The sequence below is a fragment of the Prenolepis imparis genome, unplaced genomic scaffold (assembly GCF_030444845.1).
Source record: "Prenolepis imparis isolate NDT839.2.m4 unplaced genomic scaffold, iyPreImpa1.0 SCAF_8, whole genome shotgun sequence".
In the NCBI taxonomy this organism is placed as follows: Eukaryota; Metazoa; Arthropoda; class Insecta; order Hymenoptera; family Formicidae; genus Prenolepis; species Prenolepis imparis.
In genome coordinates this window covers 18,359,041-18,372,779 of record NW_028141166.1, presented here as the reverse complement: position 1 = coordinate 18,372,779, position 13,739 = coordinate 18,359,041, and the positions used below count along the sequence as shown (strand labels likewise).

The window sequence follows — 13,739 nt, the reverse complement described above, 5'->3', positions numbered from 1 at the left end:
AACATATTATTTGCCCGACTTGAAAACATTATATATCTTAATTATAGACTAAAAAGAAGCTTCATGTAAATTTTGAAGCAAATCAGAAGTGATAACGTTAATATAGAAATTTACCATTATATCTATTATACACTTTAGAGAATTTTAGAATATATATGTACAATCTGAAATCTCTCTCACAGTCTCGGATACAATAAATTTTCCAACGCGATATATAGTATGCACAATGGAATTATGAATGTTCGATTTATATGCTGAGGATGATGAATCGCGCGTCTCTTTGTTATAAAGAAAGAAGAAAAGAGCCCCCCCTCCCCTGGTTGATAAATTTGATGCATGCGTGACATATGTGCGTATACGCACCCGATAACTGATAATCGTGACGCATGAAGCATCGACACCCGTTCGATTGAACTTAAGGCTCCTGACTCCTTTCCGATCATGTCGAAATCGTGACGTCAGAGGCGAGAAAACACACGCTAAAATTTCTTAGATGCCATTTCGAAATAAAAAAATATTTCGATGAAACAGCACTTCAGATGGCTTTAGCACACTCTTAAAAAACCCCGAAAACTATCCTTTCCCCTTTATAATCAATCAACAGCTGTAAAATGTAATATTATGAAGCCCAGTCCGTCTGGTCTTTGCACATGCGCAGTCATTCCGCATGTCAAAGTCTGATATCTCGATCATTTTACAGATGTTGATTGATTATAAAGGGAAAAGGATAGTTTTCGGGGGTTTTTAAGAGTGTGCTAAAGCCATCTTAAGTGCTGTTTAATCGAAATATCTTTTCATTAAAAAATGGCATCTAAGAATTTTCAGCGTGTGCTTTCTCGCCTCTGACGTCACAATCCAATATGGCCGCGGTGAGCACCCAGGAGCCTTAAGAAAGAATTATACATAATTCATCAAAATAAAACCATATATATGTGAATATACATACTTTTATAGAATAAAATTATGTTGTTTTTCTCTCTTGGCGTTGCCATATTTATCAATGACTTCTTGATCGGCGATATTTGCGCTTCTTTCAATGTGTGGGAGTTCCGTTTAACGATGCATTTCTGTGATGCATTCAAAATCGCAAAAAAACACGCTTAGTTTGAGAATCGAATAACGAGTATCAAGTTATGCAAGAGTAGACATTGAAAGAACAGTATAATAACACGCTTCATTTCAGTTGTTGCAAGCCTAGAGTGAAAAGTGCATCTCCTAATACTAAAAAGATGTAGTAGAACGTAAATATAACGGGCGAGAAATTTTTATGCGACTTATTTTTATTTTTATATAAACTTTATACACGATATATCATACATTGCAAAATCACACACTTTTTATATTTATTTTTTATATTTATAGTATATATATCCAAATCTCCCTCTTTTTCTCTCTTTCTTTATTTGTTATAAAGATCTTTTTAATTTTTTTTTTTAATCAATTCCATGCAAATATTGCGAACTATGTCGCTTTAAATTTCAAACTGATGCAATGTAGAATTAAAAACTTATTATGTAGCCGAATAGAATTTGAATAATTCTAACAAGATTCTTTATTGTGGCGAGAATTTTTTCGTGGATCCTACACATATCAGCAGTGCAAGCGAATTTGTGAACTTTGTAAAAAAATAATTCGTACAATATATTTTTTAATTAACGCGATCAATCGAGTCGCTTGATATTTTTTTATAACTTACAATAACGATACATCTGCAGAGATTACAAGAAAGTACATATATTTTGTAAGTACAAAATACAAATGCGCGCAATAATATCGAAACTTTCTCATTTGCATATTAAATACATATATATGAAAAAATAATATTTGTACTTGTAATATTTATAAAATAATAGAAAGATCATTGCAATAAAATTCTTTTATCAAATTGTAAAAGTCATTATGAATATATATATAAATTGCACGTTATAGTATATCTGCCATATATCTTTATCAAAATTTAAAATGTATATATATATATATATATATATATATGTATTTATATTTTATCTACTTTAATTGGTTCTCTTTCTCTTTCTCCCTCTCTTGCGCGACTCGAACGTTTTCACCAACATGATAAATTGATAGCAACATTAAAATCACATTAAATATGTTAACAATGATCGCATAATCAAAAAGTTGCATCATACTTATCGGCTATTTATAATAATTTTTTAAAACAAGAGTTTTAATTATGAAAATAATTACAACAAATTTTTTTAAATTTAATTAAGAAAATATTTACTACACAAATTACTTTCTTAATTAAAACTCTTGTTAATATCTATAACACGCACCATTTAACATAACAGCTTAAACAATATAAATGAGAATTATGTTTTCTCATATTTAACTGTTACACAAAAAATAAAATTATAATATTGATACAATATACTAGGAATGTGTTTGCGCGTATTATCTATCCTATTGACATATACTATTATGTTAATTATAAATATAATGCATAAAAAACATGCATATATAATATAAAATATTGGCAAATATTTATATTATATTATCATGCAAATAAAATTGCATTATTTATTCTCTCGATAAATTAAGAAATGTTTTTAATTAAAATTTCGGTTGATTTTTTTTTTTTTTTAATTTCATGATATATCCCGAATTACCGCGCAATTACTGCATCATATAACTCTTTCTTCTATAAAATTGAATTATTATTTATTAGAAAATATATAGAAATTAATCAGATCAATTTTTTCGCGTTTATGTACACATATAGAAATTTCTTATGATAAAACTTACACTTTTCTTATACTTCATTATATAATATATAGATTAACAATGAAGTATACGAAAAAATATTTTATCTATTTTGAAAAGCATATATAATTAATTATATAATACGCAACTATATACTGTCCTATTTTAACATTACATTACATTGACACGTTTTATATTTGTAACGAGACGATGATTTGTTATGTTTATGTCATGCTACTCTCTACACATGATTTGTAGACCAACTAAATTGAATTAAATCGCAAATAATAGTCATGCAAATATACAAAGATATAAAGATATATCTAAGAAAATCTCTCTATCTTTCATTAGGCCATTATATATATATGTATATAATTTTCAACGTTTATATCATATATGATAATAATAAAATTTTCGATGTAACGCGACTCAAGTAAATATTTGTGCGTGTTTATATATATAAATATTCATATTAACGTATGTTTTACCTGTTTTATCTTTGCTCTTGAGTTTTTTTTATTAATTTTATTTTAATTAATTTTATTTTAATTAATTATTTTTAAGAAATGCAATATCTCATATGCAATATGCAATTAGCAACGAGTCATCAGAGATATGTTTCTTTTTACACTACATGTTTGGTAGTCATTTATAGTAATCTGATGGATATTGTATATATATATATCCTGTGTGTATAATCTTTTTGTGCAGCGAGTAAAAAATCATAAATGAAAAGGAACTAAAACTATTTGTAATTCTTGAATTATTCTTAAAAATATTAGAATAAACAATATATCAAAAATTGAGAGAATATAATGATATTGTTTTAAATGTCAAGCTAATTAATTAGTTTTCTACATAAAAATGAAAAGAATTACTATATATATATATTGATGATGTTTTTATGCGAAATAATTCTAGATGTAATCTATTTTCTCAGTCACATTTATGTGACGATCAATCAATATTTTGCAACAACTTTTGCAATTTTAATATTCAAGATATTATTTGTTCGCATGTGTAAATCTCTGTGAATAAAACTATATGAGAATGTGTAAACCTTATTCAGACATATGTGACAGATTGGTAGTTTCATTTCGACGTTGCAATCGTTCTGGATGCGAGCAAGCCAGCTGGCTGAAATCACGAACGACATCATTGAATGTTTCATCACCAGTAACGCCTATCTCAGAATCTTTCATTTCTTCATTTAGCAGGCCAAGCCGTAATCTGAAATACACACGTTGATGTGATAAAAGAAAATATTTTAAAATATTTAAACAAATTATTGCGAAATATTTACAAGGTAACGATATCAGCATTTGCTTCTTTTACAGCGATCGACAACGGTTTTATCCCACTTTCATCTTCGATGTGTTGATCGGCTCGGTGTTTTAGAAGCAAGCACACTTGTGCAGTATGTCCTGTACATACAAATATGAATATTCATAAGTATTTTAAAAACGTAGAAAAAAACAATTTATAATTTATTAGCGCATACCTAATTCTGTCGCTAAATACAACGGTGTTTTTCCCTCGACATCTTGATAATTGATTCGCGCGCCATTCAAAAGAAGATATTCACACGACATGACAGATCCCTGCGAAAACGCGCGGTCATTATCCAATTTCTACCAACTTTGCAGTTATGCAAGATTGAGCAAGCATAAATATTGTAATAGAATATATAAATTATATGAAAAGATTTTTTTTTTTTAGTACATACACTTATTATCGCTTGGTGCAACGCGCTGCGGCTTTTATCATTAACATTGGACCATAATTTGTCAGCACCGACCGCTAATGCCGCACACATTACGGGCAAATTGTGTGCCGCTGCAGCCTTGTAAAGCAATATCTCGGGATGTAGATTTTCGATATCTTCTTCGTCGGTAAATTCTTCGTCTTCGCCAGCCGTTGAATCTTGATCGGAGCTCAATTCTAGATTGCCATCCATAATCGGTTTCGGTACGTCGCAACCGAACATTAATATATCCGATTCTGTTTTTTCATTGCAGTGTTTCTCTGATCTAAGATCTGTATTTTCCGAAACGTTTTTATTATCGTCTTTGGTATCATCGGTGTATTTGCTGGAACTGTCATCCGTTTCGCTGATCGAAAGCGTACTAGTATTCGTTGTCGATACATTTACTTTCTCTTCTCTTTCTAACAGATTACTATCTTGCGTAGATTCGCTGCTTGCAGCTTCTCCACAAGCTGCAGTATTTTTAACATGTTTATTACCATCGTTCACATCGTTTTGCGAACGATTTAAGATCTTTCCATAGAGAGTAGAGTTATTTTTCAAATCTACGTTAGCGCTATCATCCGAACTTGCTGAATTCCGTTCCGTCTTCCTCGCTTTTCCAACAGAATTCAAGCTATCGATCGACGTGTGCTTGCTATCGTCCGAACTCGTTGAATGATGGCCTTCTTTCACGGATAGCAACGTCGTTTTATTGCGATTACTATTATCGATCTTATCGCAACTGCGTGGTCTACGACGTAACTTACGCACGCTCCATTTTCGAAAATGCTTTTGCTCTCGACTAGCGTGATGCTCGGTTGATATCACGTCAGTCAAAGGTTTCACAAATTTACGATCAACGTACTTCAATTTTATCCAAGCTTCCCGAATGTTACTAGAGAAAGGAGATATAATAGTATAAATATTTTTGCTAAATTTTTACTTGTTAAAGGGAAAATAATCAATTCACCGTAATATTACATACCCATTGCATTTTGGTGTAGCTTTAGTAATGTCGGTAGGTATAGGTAGAGCCTCATATATACTGTTTACAACAGAATTACCCAATTCCGCCATCACTTTTAATATTTCTGGTTCCCAATCATCCAAAGTCAAGGAGCGAACTTTGCTATAGTGCACTCCAAGACTTCTATGTACACCGGAACATTCTGTACAAGTATCAAAGATATTAAGTGTACGACGTTATAAGTAACAGTGTATATTAGTATAAAATTTTTGAATGTAATTTACCTATGCAAAGTGTAATGCCTAGATTGATACTGGCCCACCTTGGATTAGCATCGCCACAATCACAACATATTTCATTACCTGAGATCTTTAGTAACTGTTCCCATACTCTAAAATTAAAGAAATTTTCACTAAAATATGTTTGCCCATTCAACATAAATCAATGGCATATGAAGATTTATTAATCACCTCGATTTTGGTTTTGTTAATCGTCTCACGGGACCCTTATTATCGCGCGATTGCGATTCATGTGAATTAACACCAGCACCTATACTCATACCTCTCTGAATGGCAGCACCGATAGCTTGCTGCGTAGCCGTCACCCAAGCCAAATATGTTTCTTCACTATCCGCTTGCAACATATGGCTCCTGCAAATTAGAAAACATGTTTTTTTTTTTTATGTCTGCGAACAAACTCTCATTTATCATCACAGGAAACAGTAAATGATATTCATCATCTTACTTTGTCGGACTTAAAACTTCAAAGCAATTTCTCCTATCACAGTCAACCACAGGTTTCACAGTGCATAATCGTAGATCTTCTTCCATAATTGTATAGTCTTCGTCACCTGTTCGTTTCCGATATACCAATTGGTGATCTTTCAAGCAGAACCACCTCCTATTCCAGGTTTTGAAAGCATTACTGGTCCTTTTAAATAAGTATCCTTCCATTTTGGGATTGCCAGGTACCGGAGACAGAATCAAATCTCGATTATTAACGTAGATATGCCGATTTTCCATTTCCTTTTCAAGCTTGTTCGATTCACCCCTCATCTTGACTAAGTTTTCATCGAGATCTTTCAGAAACGGATCTAAATCCTGAGCGAGATCGCTACCTTGATGATAATAAGTAATACATGCGTGCATGTAACTCAACAACGTGCCTAATATTTCGTGTCGCTTGCGCGCTTGCAGCATCGTCAGTGCATGAATATAATCTAACGCAGTGTGTCGGAAGCACGATCGAGTAGCCGACAGGATATTCGACGATTCTTCATATTCTCCAGGCCGAGATTTCGGTACTTGAGAATTTCTATTTAGCGCAATGTCGAGATCACCAGAAATTCTTTCAAAATAATGTCGAGATTCCTTTACTCTCTTGATGTCACTGGAAAAGTTTAATGCAAGATAAAATTTTGTTTAAATCAGTCTGTCGACTTCAGGTGCGACGATATGCGTGTGACTCACCATTTAATAAAATTATTAAGATCTTTCATCACAGTCCTAGAAGCTTGATCCAACAAAATAGTGTGATAGTTGTTCATTTCTTGCAATGCGTGAATAAGTTTATTTAAGAATGCCATTATCTCGGGATCATCACTAAAGTACATAGACAACTCCCATAGACTATTAGCGAACTGACTGTTGAAGAAAATAGAATCATCATTAATATATACATGTACTGTTAAAAATATATAAATATAAAAATCTATGACGTATGAGACAAAGACTATGTTTTAAACATTAATTGTTAAAAAATACTGATACTGTTTACTTGGGTTTTTTTATAGATTTAAAAATACAATAAAAAATATTACTAATCTTAGAGTAATTTCCCATGCATCCAATAATTTCAAATAAATCTTTCTCATCTTTATACTATTTTCAATTTTAATACATTTTACATGGCTTTTTATAATATTGATGCAATAGTTGAAGCATAAATAAATACATCAGACTTACTTTTGTTGTCCAACAAAGGCTTTTCCAGTGTCAATGGTTAGGCCGCAATTCTTTAATACCTAAAACAATGAAAGCAAGACAAATAACATATCAAGATATAACTTGCTATTATACATTGTATATTGTATATATATATTTTTTATTTTTTGTGCATTCTGTATGCATGGATTACTTTTTATCATTATTAAATAATGAAAAATTTGTGTTACCAGAATTTAATTAGTAGTACAGATTAAATACATACTTGTGAGTCATCATATTGTACAATACCTTATCTAATTTTTGTTCAAGTTGATCTATATTCTTCTCCTCTTCTTCGATACAGGATCTGTAAAGTTTATATTATTTTACAAAATTATACATGTCTTTGTTTCATCTAGTACATAATTTTATTTACAAAAAATTGAGATAAAATAAATATTTAAAAAACAGTAAATTAACAAAAATGAGAATATCGAGCTAAGATGAAGTATATATAATATAGAATTGTCCTTTGCATAAGAAATCATAATTAGATTGAAGAGAGAGACACAAAAGATGTATCATACCGAAATTTCGGTGTATCTCGTAAACATTCTTCGAAATCGATCAAAGGCTTCATTTTGTACTCTAGATTTTTCTTCGAATGCAGCTTCGTCCGGTGTACTGCAATCTCGAAACGTTGTAATATTTTCCATGAAATTAACACGTTTGGGTTGGCAGTCCAAGTGCAATTAATGAAAACTGTACTCGCGTAGAACAAACAGACAGACTCACTTGCGCTTGTCCTGTCAAACGCCTGTCCGCGTCACGGAGTCACGGAGGTGAGAAACACGTAAGAAGATGACTGGACCATCAAACTCTGTACATATGTATCGAAATGCACTCTCGCAAGTATATTTGACTCGTAAAAAAATGTGCTGCAAGAGAGAAAGAGTAGAAAGAGGTAGCTTTGTCCTTTACGCGCATGCGTATTTTGTGCACCAGAATTTAGTAGCTAAAGTCACTAACATTTTCAGAGATTTATCAATTGATTTCATTATTATACAAATTTTATGTATAATAATTCGATTATGATTCCGTTTTTAAAAATGATAAGGCTAATTTTTTTTATATTATTTTCTGATTTTTATATCTTTTCTGATTTTTTTTCTGTTCTAATAGTACTGTCACTTTGTCGCCAGATGGCGCTCGATGTGCGTTTTAGAAACGAAGCGCGAAGTTAGCGTCTCTCTCTCTCTCTCGAGAATTTTAAATCGCACACGCGTCGCGAACGCACGTCACAAAAATTGATATCAGTGGTGATTGAATTAAAAAAAAAAAACGTTTCTTCGTGAAAATTATAATCATGCGTTATGCCAAGTGTCTCGGTTTCAAGAACTTTACTGCTTTAGCTTGTTACATATTTGGAACCTCGGTCGCGGCCAACGACGATTCGAATTACTTCGGCCACATGTACAAATGGAAGAATCTGCGGGATGGCTTCCGAGAGGCGAAGATCTGCAGGAAACCGATATTTCTCCTGATCCACAAACCGGGCTGTCCCACCTGCGAGAAACTCAAGCCTAAATTCATCAACTCCATCAGACTCCTCGATCTCAGCAAGCAGTGAGTGCATTTTTCTTTCGCAAAGCTTCTTCTAATTCTAATACTTTCTGCGAATATGCGCGTACCTGCTATTAACGGTAAACGATCGTACCACTATATATTTTATTTACAGAAAATAATGTTTATTTATTATATATAATATTTATATATAATAATATATATATTTATCATTTATTTATTTATATTTATTTATTTTAAAACAATATTTCATTTATAAAAAATACAATTAATTAATAAGATTAATTAATTTAAAAATACAGAACATATAATGAATAATATGAGAAATTTTTTTTCTCATAAATATATAAACGGTTTGATCGTATCACTATATATTTTATTTACAGAAAATAATGTTTATTTATTATATATATAATATTTATATATAATAATATATATATTTATCATTTATTTATTTATATTTATTTATTTTAAAATAATATTTCATTTATAAAAAATACAATTAATTAATAAGATTAATTAATTTAAAAATACAGAACATGAATAATATGAGAAATTTTTTTCTCATTTTATATTCTCATAAAAATATGCAAATATCGACAATCTCGAATTATAATAAGTTCTGCAAACTAAATCTGACAAGTACAATTGTTAAAAATTGGCAATCAGATGACAGAGAGCTAAACTAAAATAAAACGCGTGTATAAGTAATAAGATTTTTTTATATCGAATTGATCGTTCGCGTAACAATGTAGCTTCGCCATGGTGGATGCGAGGAAAGGCGAGATTCCCGCGCAAGACGAAGCGAGATTTCAACCAGATGGAACATACGTTCCGAGAATTCTCTTCTTCACTCCGGACGGCGAATTTATGGAAGATATTTATAATCGTCATCCAAAGGCCGACAATAAATATAAATATTTCTACAGCAGCACGAGTCAAATAATAGATAGTATGATTTTGGCGTTGGAACGTTGCTCCGAAGAATCGCCGGTCGAAACTCTTGACGATAAGGCTAAAAAGAAGTAAATCTTATTTTTTTATTAGACGACAGTCGTGACTATGTGTCACTGTCACTTGAAATGATTGGCGGAAATAAATTCACTTTGCCATACGTAAATTATTATATTCGCATTTTATTATATTATAACGATAAATAATATATTTTAGAATATTTTAGAATTACAAGGATATAGTAAAAATCTAATAAATTTTTTGAACTCGTAAACTAGATTAAATAAATTACATTTTAATAGAGACAGCAAAGGAAAAAAAATAAATTAATTAATAGATATACGCGCAATGTATAGTAATGATTCATGATGATAAAATATTAATGATGAAATATTAATTACCTCTCTTGAATGAGATATACAATTTTTATTAAAAAAAGGTCCTTATAAAATTTAAAATATATATGTTAAATAAATATTTAGTTCTCTTAGTTTTTTTTATTTGATCTGAAAAGTACATTTAATATAAATGCGAAATAAAAATTGAACCGCCGCTTTAACGCTAAATTTTGAATAAAATAAAGTCAATATTTTTAACGTTACATATGCATTGTACATATTATTAACGTGTGCAATTGTCAAAATTTATATTGAAAAGTAAATTCACATATCATCTATTTACTGTCCATGTAAATTTGTGTATATATAGGGAAGGGGAAGAATAAAACAACAGAGGAACAAAATAATAAATTATACAACGTGAAGAAACCAGTTAAAGTCGGATTGCGCGGCAGAATCTTGTCTCTCCTCCTTTTCTGTTTCTTTTTCGCTCATACTCTCTGTCTCTCTCTTTCTCGCTCTCTTATTTGTTTTCTTTTTGAGGACAGCATTCGAGTCTGCGCTTGTACGTCGTCAGATTCGATGCTGCGTCCAATATTATACGACGACCTATAGCGAGAGCTCGTGCGAAGGTAGACTTGACGGCGCTTGCGTTTGCAACAGTTGCTAGATGGCAAAGCGGCCTCGCATTGGCCGATGAGATCGTAACCAAGAACTCGCAACCCCTCATAACCACGCCCATTTCATCCCTTCCGTAACACGAGACTATTATATACATATATGTAGATTAAGTCGACACTGCCATTTTTACAATAATTGGAAAGTGAAAATCAATTAATAGCAATCGTCCCTGTAAATAAAATCGATAACGAAAGTATTAATTTAAAGTTATATCGCGTATAATTCTTTTTTTTTTTTTTTTTTGATAAAAATTTATAGAGACATAGGATGTAGATAGCATCTTTTGAATTTATAATTTCCTTCTTAAAAACAATTTTATTACTTTAAGATTTATTTAGAGAAGAGATTTGATAATAAATTTTTAAAACTGAAAGATTTATAATATAATAATATAGAAAATTATATAAACGTGTGAGAGACGATAAGTCGGAAGTTATTCTTCGGTATAAAAATAAAATACAAACGAAAGAGGAAGAAATTGCGTGAACGGTCCAATTGTGACGCGAGTACGCGAATAAAGTACTTAAGTAAAGGCATATACATATAGGCAACGGCGGCTTCTCCCGCAGGAGCTGGCGGCGATATCCCGCAGGATCGCGAGCGGAGCTTACGCACACGTTATACGTTATGTATGGATCCTCTCCTCGCGGACCGGCGTTCTGTGTTTGAAGGGTTGCAGATAATATATAGCCCGTTTCGGCGGAGAGTGCTTTTTAGCTTTGACCGTTTCACATCCGGCGACGGACCGGACCGGACCCGACCCGACCCGATCCGACCACCCCGTGCCGGGCTATTGCGCCGTAATATCGCACCCGCGCGCACATCTATATCTCTACTCGCGTCCGTCACTTTTTTTTTGTTCCCCGCAGAATCCTGACCACCACTCCACCGACGGATTCCGACGGGGGAAGGAAGGGGGCGAGGGAAAGGGGGCTTTAAAAAATGAGCCGGGACATTATTTCTGCTCGTCCTCTCCTCCCGCCGACTCTCCTCGCGCAGACTGACCGATCCAGTCGCGCTCGCGTCCCTCTCTCCCCCGGTTACCCTCCCGACGTCGTTTCCGCCGGCGCAGCTTGCAATGTGCCGCATCAGCGAATGTGCAAAAATGAAAAGAGAAAAGAAGAATTCCGCGCGACGGAGGGTGGAAAGGGTGAGGAAGGGTGAGGAGGAAGAATTATATATCTTTCTCTCGCATGTCTCCCTCGTCTGTCCGTTCGGTCGTTTCGGTTCGGGATATGGATATGCGCGCTCGATGGCGGATATATCGGGAGAGAGAGTCAGAGGGAGAGAGCCATTTTCAATTCAATCTGTTAAAAGCACGTCAAAAAGTCATACGGTATTTCACCGGCGCGGTAGATCGCGGCGATGAGATCGCGCGCGTTTCATCCTGACCCGATAACGGCGGTGTTAGGATGTATGTACACATCGGTATGTGCGATCGTATGTATGTATATATATATATGTTGATGATGCCGACGTATAACGGCTAACGAACGAATCCAATCATCTTAACGCAATCGCCGAGAAAACTGATAAACTTTGAATACGCTTTGATGAAGATCATCTTCGAAGAGATTCCATTTTAAAAAAATGTCGCTGTCTAAATTAAATTTCATTGTCGAGAGGTTTTTTTTAGATTCTCGTTTTAATCAGCATCATTAATTCTCAAATTTGCACAATAATAATAATAATCGTGTACATTTGTCTTTCGCAATTGAAATTTTACAGCAAGCTCCCTATCGCTTGTAATCGTTTTTAAAATTATGTGGATATTAGCGTATTGATGTGGACTAATGAAATAAATCTATGCCAACAATTTATCATTTCACCGTCCCTTGTGTAACAGGTGTATTGGGTTTACATAGAATTTCGAATAATCTTCCGATCAGTCTCTCTCTCCCTCCCTTCTCTCTCTTTCTCTTTCTCTCTCGGATTATCGTATCCATCGAACAAAGTTACATTGTAAATTCTGTACGAGAAAGAAAAACGAAGAGATCGAAGTAGATCTCGTGATGCAAACGCCTCTTATCTTACCTGCGATTTCTTGTACCTGCGGCTCTTATACGTGGCGGCTATAATCTAATCTCGATTATCCGATCGCTATACGTGCTTTTCACTCGATCGACCGGAGGTCGGAGTCTAGTGTCGCGGGGTCAACACGACGTTTGCAAACATCGTAACGTGATATTGCCGCGATCTCGATCTCGATCGCCCTATTTATCTAAGGGTAGTAAGTACACAACCTGCGGGGAAATCTCGAGTGCGTGTGGGCGCAACAATGCTCCGCGTCGAGCCACACTCGAAGATCAAAGATAAATCGGATACTCTCGTAAAATATTTTTTTTTGTTAGCGCAAGAATCAAAGACCGTGGGAGAGATCGCGATAATTTTTTTTCCTCTGCATTTTTTCTCCATCAAGTGTCAAAGAAACGCGAATTGTACCTGTAGTGTAGATGATACTTTAAGTTTATTGATATTATCGCGATTTAAACTTAAAGAAAACGATCGCGATTTCCGCGATGGACGCGCGATGCTTTTTTTATCCGCTCCATATATATAGGTCCGATATGATTTCTTCTCCGGACTTTGCATTTCGGGTTGTATGTACGCGCGAGGAGTACCGCGATACTTTAAAAAGCGGGCATGTATTGGCGTACCTATTGGTTTATCGATCTCCCCATCGGCGCGTACATTCGGTTTGAGTGGCCGATGTGCGAGAGTAAAAAAGGTCCGTGTCTGTGCTGTATATATTGAATCACGTCAACGAATACGTTCGGAATACTTTTATTATTGCTCAAATTTTGCTGCGCCGTCAAATGAAA

The 13,739-nt window shown here is 33.7% G+C and overlaps 2 protein-coding genes across 3 annotated transcripts; one reads left to right on the top strand and one right to left on the bottom strand.

Annotated features, from left to right (window-relative positions):
- Positions 1 to 1,296: 1,296 nt before the first annotated feature.
- Positions 1,297 to 8,323, bottom strand: Cenb1a (Centaurin beta 1A). Of its 2 annotated transcripts, XM_083043583.1 has the most exons (13): positions 8,156 to 8,323; positions 7,948 to 8,044; positions 7,670 to 7,727; positions 7,400 to 7,458; positions 6,905 to 7,078; positions 6,180 to 6,824; positions 5,906 to 6,085; positions 5,720 to 5,826; positions 5,454 to 5,637; positions 4,448 to 5,363; positions 4,223 to 4,322; positions 4,025 to 4,145; positions 1,297 to 3,951 (listed from the first exon to the last, which is right to left on the bottom strand). In XM_083043583.1, the coding sequence occupies exons 2-13, from the start codon at positions 7,998 to 8,000 to the stop codon at positions 3,783 to 3,785; spliced, it is 2,766 nt and encodes a 921-aa protein (XP_082899709.1). In that variant the 5' UTR covers positions 8,001 to 8,044; positions 8,156 to 8,323; the 3' UTR covers positions 1,297 to 3,782. The 2 variants fall into 2 exon arrangements, with proteins under 2 accessions (XP_082899709.1, XP_082899708.1); XM_083043582.1 differs by having other exon boundaries at positions 7,948 to 8,323.
- A 403-nt stretch (positions 8,324 to 8,726) lies between these two features.
- LOC145939339 (thioredoxin domain-containing protein 12) lies at positions 8,727 to 10,689 on the top strand. The gene is made up of 3 exons (XM_083043587.1): positions 8,727 to 8,986; positions 9,700 to 9,969; positions 10,607 to 10,689. The coding sequence occupies exons 1-3, from the start codon at positions 8,727 to 8,729 to the stop codon at positions 10,620 to 10,622; spliced, it is 546 nt and encodes a 181-aa protein (XP_082899713.1). The 3' UTR covers positions 10,623 to 10,689.
- Positions 10,690 to 13,739: the final 3,050 nt, after the last annotated feature.

Excerpts from the sequence above, each read along its gene's own strand:
- Cenb1a (XM_083043582.1), bottom strand. The coding sequence starts at position 8,000 with ATGAAGCCTTTGATCGATTTCGAAGAATGTTTACGAGATACACCGAAA. Across the intron at positions 6,825-6,904 it reads CTTAATAATTTTATTAAATG|TGACATCAAGAGAGTAAAGG; the intron begins GTGAGTCACACG and ends AAACTTTTCCAG. Across the intron at positions 5,364-5,453 it reads GCTACACCAAAATGCAATGG|TAACATTCGGGAAGCTTGGA; the intron begins GTATGTAATATT and ends TCCTTTCTCTAG.
- LOC145939339 (XM_083043587.1), top strand. The coding sequence starts at position 8,727 with ATGCGTTATGCCAAGTGTCTCGGTTTCAAGAACTTTACTGCTTTAGCT. Across the intron at positions 8,987-9,699 it reads CTCCTCGATCTCAGCAAGCA|CTTCGCCATGGTGGATGCGA; the intron begins GTGAGTGCATTT and ends GTAACAATGTAG.